The sequence below is a fragment of the Phascolarctos cinereus genome, unplaced genomic scaffold (assembly GCF_003287225.1).
Source record: "Phascolarctos cinereus isolate Bilbo 61053 unplaced genomic scaffold, phaCin_HiC Scaffold_1;HRSCAF=81, whole genome shotgun sequence".
In the NCBI taxonomy this organism is placed as follows: domain Eukaryota; kingdom Metazoa; phylum Chordata; class Mammalia; order Diprotodontia; family Phascolarctidae; genus Phascolarctos; species Phascolarctos cinereus.
In genome coordinates, this window is record NW_027555514.1 from 235,302,645 (window position 1) to 235,323,861 (window position 21,217).

Here is a 21,217-nt window from a genome sequence, read left to right on the forward strand (position 1 = left end):
GTGTTCACATCACGCTAACTGCGTTTGACCTTAGGACCTGATCTAAAAGAGTAAGTTTCTCTCTAGTTCATTGTCTCTCTCCTCCCCACCACTTGACTTTGGTATAAGTTCACTCTGCGAAACCTCCAAATATGCTTATGTTTAGGTTTCCACAACTATGGCAACAAGGTCCTGGCTCCTTTACAGGCACTAAAGGTTTTATATACATACACGTATATGTAGACATATAGCTATACACATGCATATATTTCTGTATATGTATGTGTGTAGGTAAATGTGGTATATATATGTACATATACATTTATACATATAAATGTGTGTGTGTGTGTGTGTGTGTGTGTGTGCACGTGTATGAAGGGCAGCTAGAGTGCCTGGCTAGCAGTCAGGAAGACTCATCTTCCTGAGTTCAAATATGGCCTCAGAAACTTACTAGCTGTGTGACCCTGGAGAAGTTACTTAGTCCGGTTTAGCTCATTTTGCTCATCTGTAAAATGAGCTGGAGAAGGAAATGGTAAACCATTCCAGTATCTTTGCCAAGAAAACCCCAAATGGGGTCATGAAGAGTCAGGCATGACTAAAACAACTGAACAATGATGTGTGTGTCCATAAACACACACATCAGTTAGAGGCCAGCCTTTGTATCACCCTATAAAAATGCATATGGGAAAAGGTATTTACTGAAAGCACATAAAGCCCTCATGCCAGCCTAGTAACTCCCTTTGAAAGGGAACTGAATTTGGAGACATCAGTAGGACAACTCTTTGACATTCTAGTGAATCCCTACCACTCTCACAGGTCCTCCTGACTCCAGGGGCAGTGCTCTATTCACTGTGCCACCTAGCTGCCCCTCAGCTCCTCACTCTTGGTCATCCTCATATCTAATCTGTTGCCAGATCTCATCCTTTCTATCTTCATAACAGTTCTCATGTCTGGCTCCCATCTTACCATTCACACAGCTGCCATCTTAGTTCAGACCCTTATTGTCTCTCACCCAGATTATTGCAAAAGCTGCCTATTTGTTCTCCCTGCTTCAAGTCTCCCCTTACTCTAATGCATTTTCCCCGTAGCTGTTAAAGTGATATTCCTAAAGTGTAGGTCTAAGCATTTCATTCCCAAACTCAAGAGACCACAGTGCGTCCTTATTACCTCAAAGTCCAAATATAAAGTCAGTTGCTTGGCCTATTTAAAGCTCTTCACAATCCAGTCTTCTTACACTTTACTCCCCTCCACATCCTCTATAATTCAGTGAAAGGTCTCCGCCATTTCCCTTCTCAGTCCTCTTACACCTGGACTGTTCTCCTCTTCTCAAAATCCCTGACTTCCTTCAGAGATATAGCTGAAATGGCACATTCTGTAGGAAGCCTTTCCAACTGTCAGAGCTGGGATTGCCCTCTCTGGTTATCTTCCTTCTCCTCTTTGTGTATCTTATATGTACCTATTTATTGGTATGCTGGATCCCCCTTTGGAATGTAAATTTCCTAAGACGAGGGGCTGCTTTTGCCTTTCTTTGTATCTTCAGGACTTTGCAAAGCTCCCAAGGCATAGTAAGTGCTTAATAATTGCATGCTGAATGACCGTGTAAGAAGTCTTAGACAAGAGTTCTTCTCTGTAAGCTAGATAATTTGACTGGGAAATCTCCCCTGATGAACACTTTTCACATAAATGTAGGGAGTTGTGATTATAATTTAAAGTCTACCAGGCTATGCCTGGTCTTCTCACACCCTTTATTTTCCCCCTGTGATCCTTTTTTTTTTTTAATTTCTTACCACCCCCACCTCAACTTCCCTTCCCTTTCCCCATTCTCCTTCCTCATTGCTTTCTCCTCCAAGATGGCAGAACTGAATTCTTCATTTTAAAATTGACCTTCAGCTACCATAGTCTTATTAATGTGCCATCAAACCCAGAACGTGGCAAACCTCCTCCAAGAAGCTTTTCTCAAATAAATGATTTCCATCCATTTTTCTATCCTATCTAGACATGCAAACTCTTGTGTTTCCCTCCCTCACCACCATTATTCTTTGGTTCACAAACATATGTATGTATTATATACATAATGTTATACACACACGTGCATAGGTATCGTATAGATATACATTTTATACTTATTTATAATCATGCATGCATTGTATAAATATTGCATATATATACATAATATAGGTAATACGTATATCTGTATTATTTGCATAAAACATGTTTGTATGTACAGTATGTACATTTGTGTGACATTCATGATCAAACAATAAATGAAATATGTTGTTTATGTATGTATATAACAATATGTTTATGTAAATAAATACTATATCACATATATAAACAATATATTATATATTGTTTAATTTATTCATTGCTTGATTATTTATACATGCCCTAGAAGCCATGTAATTAGGATTCACTTTTAAATTCTAGTGCCTACCTGGAGAAATACTTAGTAAGTGCTCTGGGCTGCAATGATGATGAATATAGGAAATAATGCTGGGTGTGGAGTCAAATTCCCTGGATTCACTTCATAACATCATGGAATCATAGATTTAGAATTGGAAGAGAAACCTCAGAGGCCATCTAATACAACCCCTTAACTTTACAGATCAGGAAACTGAGTCTCACAGAGGGTATGGGACTTGTCTAGCATTTCTCTGTTAGTCGTAAGTGGCAAAGGCAAGATTTAAACCCAAGTCCTGACTCCAAAAGCAAGGTTCTTACCAGAATCCTGATATTTCCTGCCTGTGCTTTGGGCACACCACTTAATTTCTCTGGGCCTTAATTTCTTTATTTGTAGATTGAGGGGGTTAGACTAGTTCATTTCTACCATCCCTCTTGGCCCTAAATCTACAATCCTATAACTGGTTTTGGGCTTGTTTTCTTTCCCCCTAATTACATAAAGGAGCTATAACCTTTCACATACTCTGGGAGGCTGAACATGTGAGAATGATGTAAATGGTTCACTTTTTAAGGAGGTTTGATTACTAGGGTTCAAGACTTATTGGCTTTTGGATAAACTGCTGCAAAACATATTTACTTAAGGAGTTAATGCACAACACCCAAAATGAATGCCTGCAGGTTCCTGCCTTAATCTGACAGCTTGCCCATCACTCGAGGTGGTCCAAGAAGCATTGTAGAAAGTCACCAAAGGAGCTTTCTGCATGATAGATTATGGGGAGAGAACTCTGTCTTCAGACTGGCTCAGTTTCAGCATTCACATCCAAGAAACTAAGGTGATGAAACCTAGGTATGGCTGAAATCTTTGAAATCAAATCACTGGAAAATGAGGTTAGCAGACATAGTGAAGAGCTAGCATACCTTCTTTAGCTCAAGTCCCATCCTATACTGATGCTGCATGGAGATAAGAAAGATTGAAATCTGTTTAGACAGGTAAGGTATACACAGGGTATTCATGCCGAGCCAAGGATCAAGGAAGAAAGCAAGGGATGAAAATAAATTAGGAAGCAGAACTAGGTCAAAGGCAAACTAGAGATACCCAGGAGGTATTTAGTTCTGATGGTGAACTCATGGGTTCAGCTTGGTGTCTAAACAGGGCCTGCTTGGGCCCTTAAGTTTCACCTTTCTTAAAGTGGCCAGGTACATTCTGTCACCATAATGCTTTGATGTCAAGTGAAGTTTGCAAATAAGAAGGATTAAATTTGACCGAGAGGGAGAGATCATTATGAACGGAGTGCTCCATGAAGGCTTTATAGAGGAAGAAGGAATTGAGCTAGATGAATGGGGTAGTGAACTGATCCAGATGTAATGATAGGTGATGAGTTACTTTTTGTTAATCTATCACTATGAAGACATTTTTACCAGGTTGGAAAAAAGGTATGATTCTAGTACTGTGGATTGTATTTTTAGTTTGTATATAATATCTTGGATTGTATTGGCCAAGATTATTCATACAGGAAAAACCAAGTGGATGAAGAATACCTATTGACTATTGTGATATGCAGTTAGGTAAATGACTTATAGAATTCATCTATCAGCTTGTATCTTGGATAAATGTTGCAAATAAATAAATTGGGTCCGAAATTAAACAGAAGAAGAGAAAGTTGGATTGTCTTTGGGAAAAAGCAACATTCTCTTAATGACCCCAAATTCCTCCCTCAAAGAATGACTTTTTTATATTGATATTCTATCAGTATTTTTGAAGGACTGAGTCATGGAACATTAAAATTGAGTATCATCAGAGGGCAAAAGAAAGGTACATTATGGGGTAAATGACATCATCAAAGAAATACATGAGTGAAAAAAGAGAGGTTTTGGTTACATGGTAAGAGCAAGGGATAACTGATAGCAGTTTGTATTCTCCATTGGCAAACTCTGGGTGTCATTTTCTTGACATCAAGGAAGGCCCCAAGCATGTTGGGTGGCTCCCTTGGGATGAACTTTTGAGATCACATGACAGTGGTTGCTCAGAATGGGCAAGGATGGATGGTTTGTAATTTATATCCCTTGAAGGAACTTCCATATTTATGAGATCACTAATTCATTTGAGTAGTAAAAGTATTGTGCAAGTGCTATGTGGGCCAAGTAGTCATGTTTATTTGCAAATGGTACCCTACAACTTTACAGGGGTTTAAGACAACCAACGCTCCTTAAAGTTAGCAACCTATTTTCTCTTAGGGTGAAGACCAAGTTCAAAGAAAAGAGTATAAAATAAGAGCCATGGATAAGGAGCAAGTAGGGTTTTTGCTCTTTCAACATTGGAAGTTGAACCTCTTACCTAGTGAAGAATTGGGTCAATAAATGGAAGTCACTAACATGAACCCTTGAGATGGCTTATTCTAAAGTATGACAAATCTAAGGGTAAAGTAATTTAAAAAAACTGTTGGGACTCTAGAAGGAATAATTTATATACCAACTCTCTTATGCTTCCCAGAGAGCCCACAGTGTTGACTTGAATAGGAAATATCTTAACATATGAAAACTGATGGTTTCTTTCATTTAAATTAGGTTGATACAAATGAACAGCTCCGAAGAATAAACAGAATGAGAATTGTTGAATATGACTACAAACCAGAATTTGCATCGGCAATGGGAATAAACAATATTCATCAAGCAGGTACTCAAGCTTAGTTTCTTTCTCCCTCTATCCATTCTCCAATCTACTTTTTCCAGTCTTTTTGGTTTTGACTCCATTCTTTTTTTGGATTTCTGTTCTATGGTGGTTGAAGATATCCTTGTGTGTCATTCTGTGCTTTGAGAAATACACAAGGATCTGGAATGGGAAGAGTTAAGAATTTCACTGTATTCAGTTCAAACCACATGTAGGACACATGGAGTTTTTGAGTGGAGGGTTCCTTTTTACTTGTAAATCTAGAGGAAGAAAAACTGTTTCAAGGTCTAATCTTTTTTTGTTTTTGCTTTCATGCTTTCACTGTGAGTAGGGGTGATGGCTGATATGTCTTTGAACTCTATGTTCTAAGGCAATGAGACTTTGGAGGGTAGGTAGGAACAGGAGGAAGGGGACCTATATAGAGGTGTACCTATAATCTGGTGGTTATACTTTTCAGTCTAAAGAAGGGTAGCAGTGCTAGGGATTAAAGTAGACTGTGAATTAATTCACCTTACTATAATGTTGGTGGTATTTCTCTGATAGGGGACATGAACCAATCCAACCTTGATGATAGGTGGTGGATTTTTTGAAAAATCTGTCATTGTGAAGACATTTTTATCAGGTTATAAAATGTCCATTAGAGACTCAGTGATGGTATGCTGGAAACCTGAAGAGCTATAATTCTGGTGCTTCAGGTTGTATTTTCAGTATGTATATCAAGTCTTGGGTAGGGTTGGCCAAGATTATGCACACAGAAAAAGCCTAGTGAATGAAGAGTACTTATTGACTAGATTATATGTATGTGTGTGTGTGTGTATATACACACACACACACATATATATATATACACACACACATTATATATATATATATATAGTTAGTTAGTTAGATAGATGATCTATAGAGCTCATCCATCAGGATGTATCTTGGATAAATGTAAATGAAGAATGAGTTGGGCCCAAGATTGAACAGAAGAGAGAAGGGATATGGAAAAACTCTCCTAACAACCCCAATTTCCCCCAGAAACAATGGCTTTCTAATTTGAAAATTCTGCCAGTGTTTTTGTGAACTATGACTTAGTCAAGCTAATCAGTAGGGAAGTGGGTAGGACCATGCTAATCTGGAGGAATCTTGGGGGGCAACAGCAGTATTGAGATTACAGATGTAAATGGATTCCAAGTGGTTTTTTTTTGTTTTTGTTTTTTGTTTTGCATAAGGACAAGTAGAGCAGAGTTTAGAATAGGAGAAATATAATTACATTAAAGGAGAAGTAGATTAAGTTCTTCTCTGCTTTCCTCCTTCCTCTCCCCTCTTGCTGTCCCTCCTCCCTCCCCCTAGGTGGGGCTGGCACTATATCCTAGGTCAAGATGGAGTCGGGCCAGTCTCTTTTCCAACTCAAATATGCCTGTTTCTTCACATAGACTTTTCAGTTAGAGAAAGAGGAAGGGAGATGATACCTCCCTACTTTATATCTCTATAAAGGGATTTTGTGTCATTAACTCACTACTTTCCCATAGAAAGCCCTTTTCCATGATCATGCCACTCTGGCTCATGGTAGAAATTTCCTTGATCCAAATTTCACAATACAGGGAAAAAAAAGCTCAATTATGCATACATCAAAAATACTTAATACCTGTATTGCTTTTGGAAGGACATGAAAATTGACTTAGTTTCTCCCCCTTTTTCTGCAAAAGAGGCTAGTTCTGGAGTCAGAGGTTCTGAGTTTGAATTTCACTTGGGATGTTACTATTTGTGTGATTTGGGGCAAATTAATTAACCTCCCAGGCCTCAGTTTCTTTATTTGTAAAAGGAAGGAGTTGTAGCATACAATTGTAAAGATCTAGAGTTAGAAGAGATCTTATAAGTCATAAAATCCAAACTGCTGTGGAAACTGAGGCCCAGAGTGGTTAAGGGACTTGCCTAGGGTCATGGTTACTAAATGCCCAGGATCACAGCTAGTAAGTGTCTGAGAGGGGATTCTAATGTTGGTCTTCCTGACTATAAACATGGTGGCCTCTTCATTATACCATAATGAATCTCATACCCAAAACAATCTCTGAAATTCTTCTTCCTCTGGTTCTGTGATTCCAGGATCTCACAATTCCTCAGCCTGGGGAGTGTACTGTGTCTCCAGGTTCCCCCAAAACAGAAGCAGCATCAAACAGTGACATGAGCCCTGGATTTGGAGTCAGAGATTTTGTTCCATTCCTGCTTGTTACTTTCTACCCAGAGAAACCACTTGACATCTAGGACTTCACTTCCATATATGTAAAATGAAGGGTTGGCGGAGATGACCACTAAAGTCCCTTTTAGCTCTTAATCTTTGCAGTAACTTTTCTGTTAATAAATAAAATGTTTCAAAAGTCTTAGTGCAGCTAGAGATTTCATATTAAGTCTAAATAGTTAAGCTTAAACAGCACTAAGACTTTCGGGACACCTTGTATATTAAGCACGGAAATGTTTTGTGGTTAAATGAACTTCAGAAATGCCACGGAGGCAATAGAAAGTCATTAAAGGTCTAAGAGCAGGGCAGTGAAAGGATGAAAGGATCTGAGAAGCATAGATTTAGAGCTTGAAAGGACTTTCAGGACTGTTGAGTCTCACCCCTTCATTTTATAGTTATATTATAGGTAGATTCATCTGGCTAAGAAAATGGAGAAAAGTGCCCATCCTCTTACTGGAATGATAAAACCACAGCCAGGAACAGCCAGAGCAAAAGCATTAAAAATATTCACACCCCCCAGCCTTTCATGGGTGGGTTTTCACAGGATGAGAGGAACTCTCTCCCAGGAGTGCAGTGGGTAGAGTGCTAGGCCTAGAGTCAGGAAGACTTGAGTTCAAATCCAGCCCCAGCCATTACTAGCTCTTTGACCCGACCCTGGGCGAGTCACTTAACCTTATTTGCCTTAGTTCCCTCATCTATAAAATGAGAATGACAGGGCCTACCTCCTAGGGTTGTTGTGAGGATCAAATGAGATCTAAGCATAAAGTGCTTAGCAGGGTCTACCACATAGCGAGCACTTTATGTCATTGTCATTCAGTCATTTTAGTCACCCCATTTGAGGTTTTCTTGGCAGAGATACTGGAATGGTTTGTCATTTCCTTCTCCAGCTCATTTTACAGATGAGGAAACCAAGGCAAACAAGATTAAGTGACTTACCCAAGGTCACACAGCGAGTAAGTATCTGAGGCCAGATTTGAACTTGGGAAGATGAGTCTTCCTGACTTCAGGACTCCATGAGTTCAAATCCTATATAAATACTAGCTATAACAATAATAATATTTACTATCATTATTATTATCCTTTTGCTTCAGCCTATTATAGGTTCTTCCTGTGGGGAAAATAAGCTTATTTCATTTCAACCAAAGCAGGCAGAATGAGATAAGGGAATCAGCTATCCAAAGGATATACATGAGAATGTTTACATTCCTATTCATTGAGAAACAGAATGATGCTCACTTGGTGGTATCTCTCTCCCTCTCTCACTCCTTCACTCTAGGGAATGGCATCCATACTTAAAGGTTTTAGTTTAGACTGAGGTAGTAAATCTCAGAAGAGTTAGCTCTTCTTTCCATTATTTTCAGAGAATTTAATATCTGTATTGCTGTTTTCCATCCCACCTTGGGCTCTGTACAGGGATGTTCCAGTAAATGTTTAACCAGTGGCTCATTGAAAAAAAATGCACGTGACCCATTTTAAAATTTAATCTGCATTATTACCATTTTCTCCATTACTTTCTTAAGACCAGACAATCCACAACAATAAATCAAGCCCTGATTTGTAGCATTTACAGATTTCCAGGTGTTAATGCTCAGACTGAAAATGTAACAAGCTGGCTCTCGCATACCCCGGCTCTGCATGTATTTCAGTGAATTCACTTCTCAAGATCATAAGTGTTATTAAACTTGATGTTTTGTTTTGTTTTCTGTAAGCAGGGATGATAGCCCAAGAGGTACAAGAGATCTTACCCAGGGCAGTCAGAGAAGCTGATGATATTACATGTGAAAATGGAGAGAAATTAGAGGACTTCCTCATGATTGATAAGGTAATTATCCCCAAACAAATGTGCTTTTTTTGGGAGGCAATCGGGGTTAAGTGACTTGCCTAGGGTCACACAGCTAGTAAGTGTCTGAGGTCAGATTTGAACTCAGGTCCTCCTGACTCTAGGGCCAGCACTCTATTCACTGGGCCACCCAGCTGCCCCAATAAATGTACTTTTATGAAAGCTGGTATGTCATGGTGGAAGGAGCACTTGTCTTGGACCTGGGTCTCTAATAAAAAACTGAGGAAAATTCTAGTAGGTTCACGCCAACTCCTCTACATGGATGCTGGTCATCACATTGCTAAAGGTTATTTGCTATTTGTAAAAAGAAGCAAAACCCAATAAATAAAATCATAACAATTTGGAGTTCCCCAAGAAGCATCCTTCATAATCAGTTACAGTCTCTCATTGTCTTGACCTCAGTTTCCTCGTCTGTAAAATGAAACAGTTGGATTTGATGGCTGAGGTCCCTCCCAGCTTTCTATCCATGGTCCTATATATAAGGTAGGTGCTGTTATTATCCCATTTTACAGTTGAGGAAACAAGCAGACAGAGATTTAATGACTTGTCCAGAGTCGCACATCTAGTAAGTGTCTGAGGTTGGGATTGAACTCAGATCTTCCTGATTGTAGACCCAAGGCTCTATCTATTGTGTATCCTAGTTGCCTACATTCATTCAGGGTTGGGGAGGGGACTCAAAATTGTGCTATAATGAAGATCCATGAAAAGACGTTTAGCCTAGCTAAAATAAGACTTGGGGCATGGTAGTGGGAATAATCTGGTCTCCAAATATTTGAGGGGTGGACATGTGCAAAAGGAATTAAGCTTATTTTGATGAGCCCACAGAATACAACAAGGGATGGTGAGAGTTACAAAGAGCAAATTTCAGTTCAGTCTAAAAGTAATTGAATGAGAAAGAGCTCCCTAGCAATTCTAGTTATAAGAAATGGAATGGATTTCCTCCTCAGAAGATGGAGACATGAACCCCTCATCTCTAGAGACCTTCAACTTGTCAGAGATGATATCATCGATGGGTTAGACTAGAGGTCTAATGAGAGTCCTTCTGAATGCTGATTCTATGTCTAGATGACCTGAAAAGTCTGTTCTATGATTCTAAGTGTGAACATAGGGAAGGTCATTGGTCAGAATTCCTGCTCCAACTGAGTTTGAATGTCATTTGAGCAAGAAGTCACAGCCAGGCTAAATTAAATTAATATTGGAAATACATGAAGAAATGGAAGATTTTTGGTGTTTTTAGCAACTTAAACTCAGAGAGTGAAATCCATTGAGGTGTCTTGTCATCAAGGCTAAACTTCTACAAAATTAGGAGCAGCTGGAGGTAGCATTGTTCTTACTCTAACTCTAAACTTTTGTTTCTTTCTCCCTAACTCTTTCTGATCTCTAGTTACTTACTTAATCTTAACCACATTCAAATTTCACCTGGATTTACTTTAGGGAGTTTATAGAATCAAAGGTCTACCACTTTAATTTTCCCATGGAAACCCCAGGAGATTTTTGGTGAGTATGAACCTCATTCTGTCTAGAAAGAAAAATATCAGAAAAGAGTCCCTTATGCTTTATTTATTTAACAAGCACCCCCCTCAATTTTGTCACCCCTTGTTACCCAAGGAACAGTAGGTAATTAGTGTATGTATATGTGCGTGTATATGTATATGTATATATACATATATATATATATATATATATATATATATATATATGAACAGTATAGGTAATGAGTAATTACAGTTATACAAACACTACTTGAATTCTTATTTATATTATTCTTTACTAAGAAACCAGAGATGAACCATAAACCAAATAGCAAAGCATTTAATTAGGACAGAGTATCAAAGTAAATTACATGGGCATATGAAGTAGGCAAATCTTTACCTACTTCTCATACAAGAGCATAATCTCCCAAGGATTCTCATTGTGGGGGAATAGGGCGCACTCCGTGGAAAACTCATATTCTTCCATAAAAAGATTGCATCATACCTGGTATACTTCCTGCCATCACAGCATGTTCATGTATTTGATGATAAACAAAAACCCTGGTAGTATCTATTTTGTTATTTATGTGATTAATTCTGGAGGGGATAGGGATTTAGAAAAAAGTCTCACCTCACTAAAGAGATGAGAGACATTATCTTTCAGCACAAACTGAGGAACATTGAAGGGTGGGAACATATCCTGTTTGACTTTCTCATAAGCAAAAAAGATTTGCTATAAAAATCATATCCCCTAGGCAAACACAGGCTTCCAATAAGCAGGAGGGTGTATAAATGTAAAGTGTAATTTATGTACCTATAGATCTAAATAAGGTAAATAAGCCTTTGAAGGGGAAAGTACCTATTATTAAGCACCTACTATGTGCTAAGGCATTTAAAAAATATCTTATTTGATCCTCACAACAACACTGTGAGATAAATGAAATTAATATATGCTTTTCACAGTTGGGCAAATCGAGGCAGACAGAGTGAAGTGACTTGCCCAGGGTCATACAGCTAGTAAGTGTCTGAGTCTGGATTTGAACTCAGGTCTTTCTGACTTCCAACCCAGTGCTCTATAAACTGTACCACTTAGCTGCCTTTGAGGCAAATGAAAGCCTGGGGAAAGATAAGCTTATCAAGAAAGGCATCCTGAACCAACCTCCCTCTAGCTGGCAACATCATGTGAGGTGACATTAGGGAATCCAGAGGATACCTACGTTCTGGACCCCCTCCCTCTGTTACGTGTCCTCATTTGGATTCACAGAATTTGAAAAGCTGGAAGGGACCTCCGTGACCATTTAGGTCAGCCTATATATGAGAGGAATTCCCTCTATAACATACCTAATAAGTAGACTTTCATCCTGGATATAAAGATGTCCAAGATGGGGGAGCTCATCACCTGTCTAAGCAGCCCATTTCACTTTTGGACTGTTCTAATTCTTAGGAAGTTTTTCTTGATACTAAACATACATTTGTCTTTTTGCAACTTGGACCCACTGCTTTTAGTTCTGGTCTCTGGGGTCAAACAGAAAAAGTCTGTTCTATCTTCCACATAGCAGACTTTAAAATACTTGAAGATAGCTATCATGTCTCCCCTGAGTCTTCTGTTCTTCTCCAGGCTAAGCATGCCTATTTCAATCAATCAATCAATCAATCAACATTTGTTAAGTGCCTACTACGTGCCAGGCACTATGGTAAGCACTAGGGATTCAAAAAAGGGCAAAAGACATCCCCTGCCCTCAAGGAACTTACAATCTAATGCCTTTTTCCTCAACTTATACTTACTTGATGTGGACTCGAGGCTCTTTACCATGCTGATTGATCTTTTCCTGATATTCACTGACTTGTCAATATCCTTCTTAGACCATGGTACCTAGACCTGAACACAATACTTAAGGTGAGTTCTGATCAGAGCAGAGTAGAGTGGGACTCTCGCCTCCGTCCTATTCCCGGGAGATTTGTCCCACTTAATAAGTATGATTGTATTAGCCTTTTTGTGCTGCTTCACCACACTGCCAAACTCATATTGAGCTTGTAGTCTATTAAAAACCTGAAGATATTTTAACAGAACAACTGCTCTCTAGCCATGCCTTCTCCATCTTGTATGGGTGAAATTGATTTTTTATGCCCAAGTGCGTGATTTTACATTTATCCTGACTGAAATTCATTTTATTAGTTTCAACTCAATGCTTAGTTTAGCTTAGTGCCTGGCATATAGTAGGTGCTTAATAAATGTTTATTGATTGAATGCTTTAGCCTGTCAAAATCCTTTTGGATCCTGACTCTGTCATCCTGTGTGTTAGCTACCTCTTTCAACTCTGTGTCATTGAAAATTTGATGAATATTCCATCCATGCCTTTATTCAAGCTATTAATAAAAATGTTAAATACAACAATTACAGCTAAACCAAAAGTTGTAAGGGAGAAGGCTCTGAATACATCCCTAAGTCTTCAGACTTTTCTGTGTCCGGCTCAAGCCAAAGTGACATTCCATTATTTGTTATAAAAATAAAGCCTTGGGTTGACAATTCACATACTCATGTTGTTTTCCACTTTGCTGTAGTGATAAATATAACAAGCAATTACTCCCTTTTCCTTTATATTTGCCACTTTTTTGTCTGTGGAAAGCCTGCTGCCTCAATTTCTGCCTTGGCTTCAACTGCAGGCATGTATGTATTTGATGTAGGCCTTACTCTGGAATGTCTTTCATTAATGATGAGGTCTACCTAAAGAATGGGAAAGTGCAGATTAAGGACTGATAGGCTAGAATACCTAGACTTCCTGCCCTTTTTTTAAAAAAGGATTTTCTGGGAAATGATAAATGAAAAGCACGAGTCTATATGGAAGCATTTTCTTTTCTCCCCCAAAGTCAGGCCATTTCATGAACTGCTGGTTTTGTATTATCTGTAGATTGCTTTTTCAATTTCAGTTTTATCTACAGTTTATAGATTGTGAATCAGATCATGCCAAGTTAGAGGAGATAGCTATTGAGGTGGATGCCAGGTGGCTTTGTTTTCTTTCCTCTCTGACACAGAGTGATGACCTTAAAAGATAACATGAAGTTATTGAAAGTTACCTCCTTCTTGGCATATGTAACATATGCCTTATGCCTCTGTGTGGTTCCCTGAAGGGTGCTGACAGCTTTGTCTCCAGGAGAAGGGGGCAAACCAGAACTTGAGAGAGTTGCCCTCTGTCCAAAGTCAAGGAATAAGATTGGGATGGCATAAGGGAAGAGATGGCAAACCATTCTAATGTTGTTGCCAGGAAAACCCCATGGACAGTACTGAAATGACGAAAGACATACCATTGGAAGGTGAGCCTCTAGGGTAGAAGGTCCTATCCTGTTGTGGTCCATGAGGTCAAGAAGAGTCAGACACAACTGAATGACTGAACAATAACAGCGAAAAGGGAAGAAAGCTCAAAGTTGCCAAGTGAAATGAATTGATGACCCTTTTTGCGCGAGTCTCTTGACAGTCTAGGTAGCAAAGGAAAGACTTTTGTGATGGAGAAGCACCTTGCTTGGGTGGGGCATGTGGCAAGGGGTAATCAAGGAATGAGTGGTTGTTTTTAGCAGAATACTTCTTCCAGGAATGTTCAGTATGGGCTGCTCTGAAATGTGCTGTGTTACAAATTCCTTCAGGTAAGGGCCCCATCTTATGTAGCTGAGGATGTCCCTTTAGCACCTAGGAAAGTGATGTGCAAATTATAGACTTTGGAGACATGTTTGTTGAATATGTGATCAAAGGACGAGGTCTAGAGAATCTTTCAATTATTCAATCAATAAACATTTATGAAGCATCTACTATATTCCAGGCATGATGATAAGGGCAAGGGATACAAAAAGAAGCAAAAGACAACCCCTGCCTTCAAGGAGTTTATAATCTAATGGAGGAATGCAAAGTTGAAGACTAACCCCTGAAAATTTAATCCATAACTTCTCTTTCTTACATGTTATGTGCAACAAAATTAATCAGATTCTGCTTTTCCATGCTGTTTTCTATGCTATGACCTTTCATAGGAATATGGATTTAGAATTGGAAGGGATCCTGGAGGCCTTCATTTCACAGAAGAAGAAACTGAGACACGGAGAGGTTAAGTGACTTGCCTGGGGTCACACAATTAGTAAGTGTCTAGGGTAGGATTTGACTTCAGGTCTTCCTGGATCCAAGTTCAATGCTCTTTCCTCTATGCTGTACCAGAGATGATTTCGATTCTTTACGTGCTGGCACAGACTATCTTCCATTTTGTAGATGAAGAAATTGACTCAGAAATGTGATTTATTTAAGGTCATAAAGCCAAACCCAATTCCATCTCAGAATAGACTATAGGTTTTTATTTGTAGCTCAGTGCTCAATTCACAAAACCAGCACCATCTTGACATACTTCAAGGACTGGGGATTTCATCAGGGTGAGTACTCCCTCCACCAATGTAAATTGCTGCCCCTTTGTTTTCTAGTAGATTGTCTTTGTGAGTTGCTGTGGCCAAAAACATTTCATCATTCGCTATATAATAATTACAACAAAAGTAATAGCCCCTAATTAGTGCTTTAAGGTTTGCAAAGCAATTTTTATATAGCTTATTTCATTTGATCTTTCCAATAATCCCATGAAGTCCTGGGCTACTAACATACCCATTTTTCAGATAAGGAAACTGAGTCTGACTGAGGTTAAATGACCTGCCCAGAGTCACACAGTTGAGTTGAACTCAGATCTTACTAAGTGCAAGTGCAGCACCTTATCCATTATGCTCCCATGCTAACCTCATGTGAAATCTTCTGGCAAGAAGCCTAGATGGAGTCTTTTTTTGTTTTGTTTTTTGGTGAGGCAGTTGAGTTTAAGTGCCTTGCCCAGGGTCATGCAGCTGGTAAGTATCAAGTTGTCTGAGGCTGGATTTGAACTCAGGTCCTCCTGACTCCAGAGCTGGTGCTCTATCCACTGCACCACCTAGCTGTCACCCCTAGACTAAATCTTAAGATTAGACACTGTTCACTGTCAGGTCAGTCATCTCATTGTGGCAGTAATTGTTAAAATTTGAATCAAGGATGAAAAATAATTAATTAAGGACATACTATTGGCCAGGCACTGTGCTACCCACAGAATACCCAAATGACAAGGGAGCTTACTTTCGGGGTGGGGGAGACTTAAATGAACTGGAGAGGGAGTGGAGGGGTGAGGGCAGCACACAGAGTAAGTACTTGGAGGCATGGTTTGGAAAAGGCAGGGCAATGGTGTGGTAGCCTGGTTTGGGACAAGATAAGGGAAAAGCTCACTTATCAAAGGCTAAAGTACTTTCAGGGGGCCGAGTTTAAGGTTCCAGTGGGATGAGAGGAAGATTATATTTTTGGGTATATACTTCAGGAACCCAAGATCACCTGTTCTCTCTCCCTCTCTCTCCTTCCCCCCTTTCCCTTTCCCTCTCTCTTTCTCCCTTTTCCCCTTCCCTCCTTCCCCTCTTTCCTCCCCCCTTACCTGTCCCTCTCTCTTTATAAATAAATACATATAAATAATTTATACAAGTCATGGGCTTCCCTTAAGGCTCAAATGAGATTATATTTGTAAAACATAGTGCTTGGCACACAGTAGGTGTTTAATAAGTGTTTGTCATCCCTCTCCCACAACCCCACCCACCTTAAGTGTACCATGTGTCTTTATAATATATAAATGATCGTAAGCTTGGTTTTGGTTTAAACTTTCTCTGGGTGTATAGTGTTACTGCTAGGTTTTTGATATTTCAAGCAGTGATTTAACATTTGGTGGCTTATACAGACTCTTTCCTTCTTCTTCGTATTGGTTATTTTGTCGTAAACTTCCACAGGTGGGTAGGGAGAGAAGAGAAGAAAAACCAAATTGACTTCTTTTGCTTTCAGTTAATACCTTTGGTGTAAAAGGTCTGGTGGGGGATGTGACATTTGTTATTCATTTATATTTGAACCTGTTCATTTTTAGCCTTTAAAAGATGCTTCTTAACCCTGATACAAACAGAACAAAACAAAACAAAACAACCTGAAAAATGGCAATTCAGGCATGCTGTCATGTAATGGCAGTGGGATCGCCATCATACGATTAGAACTCACAGGCAGATATTTTGTGTGAGATTCCAACTGGAATCTCATACATACAAGGGTGGCTAGGTGGTACCATAGTGCACAGAATGCCAGGCCTAGAGTCAAGAAAAATCATTTCCCTGAGTTCAGATCTGGCCTCAGACATTTACTAGCTGTGTGACCCTGGGCAAATCACTTAACCCTGTTTGCCTCAGTTTCTTCATCTGTAAAATGAACTGGAAAAGGAAATGGCAAACCACTCCAATATCTTTGCCAAGAAAACCCCAAATGGGCTCATAAAGAGTTGGACTCAACTGAAAATGAGCAAACAACAAATCTCATACATATTCTTTAAAACCATGAATCTTCTACACTGTATTTGTAAACATGTAACTGCCAAAATAGCTCAACTTAAAAATTTTGTACCTGTTAGTTCCAAAGATATATTTTTGAACAACTTTCAAAGACATAGACACTCACATCCCAATTTGATACTGTTCTCACCAATCCTTAAATTTTCTTTTATCTGCCCAACCTGAATCCTAGCCAACTATAAAATAACAGCTGTCCTACAATATCCTACAATACTACACATGGTAGGTGCTACATAAAAATTGGGGAATAAATTAATGGATTAATGAAAAAAATTCAGTTTTTAGCATGTGACAAATTTGAAGCCATAATGTAGAAGGTACAACATATGACATGAAGCTACTGGAATGCTGGAGATAGGGATTTGTATTGAAATTTGATATTGTTATGAAGCTCTCGTATGGAATGCAAACCTGCCATATATGGAATGGACTGTCTCAGGAGGTTCCTGTCCCTGGAAGTCTTTAAGCAGATGTTATTGCTGATGGGATTCATGCTTTGGATGGAGGTTGCTTTAAATGACCTCCGGCGTCATGCCCAACTCTGCCTTTCTATGCTTCTACATACCTCTCTGACTTTGGATTTGTCAGTGCTGAGTCCTTGATCCCTGAAACACAGGGTGTCCCCACATTCTTAGTTCAGTTTTAAACTGCTGTTGAGGATTACATGGTGCCCCAAAAGTCTTAGAATAGGTTTAAATTTTGATAGCACTTAACACTGCATTAAGGCTTTTGTACTATGTTATGCCAGAGGCAGCTTTTAGCCGAGCTGACCAACCTGGCCCCATCACTGGTGAACAGTACCTGCAATTACTGACCATTCTCCTCTAATGGCAAATGTAGATCCTCATCACCATTCTTTGGAGTATAGAAGCTACTGTCTCCAGGGAGGGCCCAGCTCCCTCAGTCAATCAACGAGCATTTATTAAATGTCTACTGTGTGCCAGGCACTGTGCTAAATGCTAAAGTTGCAAGTGCAAAGAGCAAAACACACTCTGCTTTGCAAGGGGCTTACATCACCATGAGGGAGACAACAGGTAGAAGTATCAGTAGATACCAAATAAACGTGGGGTGTCCCAAAAGTCTTAGTGCAATCTGAAGAGTTTAAACTGCACTGGATACCTTTACATTAACAAAATAATGCAAATAAATGCAGAAGGAGCCTTACATTTACTGTTGTTGAGTCGTTTCAGATTCATCGTAACCCCGTTTTGGGTTTTCTTGGCAAAGGTACTGGAGTGGTTTGCCATTTCCTTCTCCAGCTCATTTTACAGATGAGGAAACTGAGGCAAACAGGGTGAAGTAACTTGCCCAGGGTGACACAGCTAGTAAGTGTCTGAGGCCAGATTTGAACTCAAGAAAATGCGTTTCCCTGACTCCAGGACTGGCATTCTATCCACTGTGCCTCCTAGCTGCCCATATAACCTTGGTAGGTTCACCATATTTTTCATAAATTACTTAGCTTCATATGTTCATAAACTATGCCCTGAAGGGCTTTGGAACTCCCTCCCTGTGGCCTGGCTGTTGGCCGCAGACCTTCTCATGCTTGTTCACCTCTGCCATGTGCTGGTCTGCAATTGGGTATGCTTCCCTACTCCTTGTTTCTGCTTTGGGATTTGTAATCCAATCAGTACTACAGTTGTATCTAGCATTTCAATCCACTGTCCCAGGAGGAGCTTCCCTCCTCATTCTTCTGACTTCTTCCCAGACCAAAGCACCATTCCGTGGCCATAATTCCTCTTTCTATATGTATGCACCATATGTGGATATATGGACATGTGGATATTTATGTATCGCCCTCTTCCTGTCTCTCTGCCTCTGTCTCTTCTATGCACTTAGTGTCTTGCACTGTACTAATAAATGCCTAAAATGTTTTTCCATTCATTCATTCAATTAGGATGGACAACGTTCCTTCACTGAGAGACTCACTCAAAGTGGAGAGGGTTATACTTTTTAGCAATAATAATGATAATAACACTAATTTATGGTGATAATTTATTATTGTATTCATAAGTCCAATGTCAAGTTCACCTGACTGCTCTCCTGTAGTTCAGGAAATACAAAAATATTCCATGGATGTCTCTCTGTGTGGGATGACGGCAGAAAACTGCTCCTGAGTTATGTCTGTAGATACATTATGATGTCCAGGGGCAGAAGTCTAGCCGTTGCAAGATTCTTAATAGGCACCCATACATGGCTTGGTGGATATTGCTTGATGATTTTCTTTGGCATGCTCAAAAATCAATGCCATGGTGATCGATCAGGAGGGCGGTAAAAACCTCTCCTTTATTTCCTCTTTGAGAGGAATACTTTATTTACCAGTTGAATTACTTTTACCTTGGATCTACCCAGAGGCACAGGCAAGCCAGTGTTGAAGAAAGTGGCACTGACAGCAGGCTTAACTCACTGCTGAAATACATGAAATACACAAGCCTCTCCCCTGGTTCAAGCCCTCATCAGCTCTTACCTGGATCATTACAATAGCCTCCTGATTGGTTTCTTTGCATCCATTCTCTCCTATCTGTAATCCATCCTCCTAACAGATGTCCAACTGATTTTCCTGAAACTCAGGTGTGACAATGTCACCCCCTCTACTCAGAAATCATCAAGAGTCTTCTAGGATAATACAGAAAAATTCTCGGCCTGACTCAGAAAGCCCTCTATAATTGCCTCTATCTACCTTTTCATTTTTATTTCATCTTATTCTCTCATACATTTCCCTATCCTGGACAAACTGGCCTGCTGGCTGTTTAACATGTGCAACATTCCATCTTCTGTCTTCATGTCTGTGAATAGACTGTACAATGCATTCCATTCCTCTTCTCCTCAGGTTTAGGTGTTAAATTACAGATGAATTTTGTTAGTCTCTCTCTGCCTATCTCTCTGTCTCTCTGTGTCTCTTTTCCTCCCTCAGGCTGTCTGTCTTCACCTCCCTCCCTCTCCTTTCCTTCTCCCTCTTCTTTTCTCCCTCCCCCCAGCCTTTTAGTTCTTATTACTTTATATTTTTAAAAAATCTGGACCAATTATTTCATTGGCATGGGGTGCACTCAGAAAAAACTCCTATTAATTCAAAGCAGCGACCTCATCTTCAGTACATTCCTGTCATCCTCTCCTCTGTCTCACAAGTCACTAACTTCCCTCAAAGGTGCTCAGGCTTTTTTGTAAGTTATAAATGAATTACGGATCTGTTTTGGTGAAGGATTTTTTCCATGCCAGGAGTTCTCCACTCTAATTAAATCAGATAAGTTCTACCTGAGGCTTTTCCTGATTTTTCTCCCCAACTTAAGTTGTTGGTGCCCCATGTCCCTCCAATAATTTATATTACTTTGTATTTTTAAAAGGAGCATTTAAAAAGGGCACAGTAGATAGAGCACTGCGCTTGGAATCAGGAAGACTCATCTTTGTGAGTTCAAATCCGGCCTCAGACATGTACTAGTTGTGCAACCCTGGGCAAGTTACTCAACCCAGTTTGACTCAGTTTCCTCATCTGTAAAATGAGCTGAGAAGGAAATGGCAAACTACTCCAGTATCTTTGCCAAGAAAACCCCTACAAGTTGGACACTACTGAAAGAACTGAAGAACAATTTTTTAAAAATCTAGACCATTGGAGTGGGGAACTCCCAGTGCAAAAAATCCCTCTACCAATGCAAATCGGCAACTCATTAATAACATCAAATCTTAGAAAGTTGCTTGTGGGCACATGGAAGTGATAGAATTTGTCCACAATCATATAGATTCTATTTGTCAAAGGTAGGACTAGGACCTAGATTGTTCTGACTCCAAATTTGGCTCTCTGTCCTGTGCCTCATTGCCTTTCATTATTTTGCATGTTCTCTTTATCTCAATTTTTATACATGGTGTAGCTCCTCCAGGAAAACATAAGCTTCTTAATGGCAAGGACTCTTATTTTTGTCTTTGTAGCCCCGTCCCCTGGCGTGGTGCTTGGCATATAGTAGGTACTTAACAATGCTTGTTGAATTCAAATGGCTTCTGAGGCCTCTTCTAGTTCCCAAGCTGAAATCATAGGAATTTTGTATTTAAGTTGAATGATTTGTCTCTGGCAGTGACACCCAAGGTCACACAAACCTCACAGGTTTATCGTTCCTGGCATATGAACAGTCAAGTTAGTAAAGGTAGTCTAAGAGGTCTCTCTGGTTGTCTGATCAGCCAATTGTTAACTGTCCTTCAAAGTTCCTCTTTCCCTGGAGATAACTAATAAT

General features: G+C 39.6%; 1 protein-coding gene across 1 annotated transcript in view; it reads left to right on the forward strand.

Annotated features, from left to right (window-relative positions):
• MYRFL (myelin regulatory factor like) overlaps window positions 1–21,217 on the forward strand; it is a 137,079-nt gene that overhangs the window by 56,499 nt on the left and 59,363 nt on the right. Inside the window, exons 12-13 of the mRNA XM_078150345.1 lie at window positions 4,945–5,053; window positions 8,981–9,093. Coding sequence (XP_078006471.1) covers window positions 4,945–5,053; window positions 8,981–9,093 — 222 coding nt within the window. The remainder of the gene's footprint in view (window positions 1–4,944; window positions 5,054–8,980; window positions 9,094–21,217) is intronic.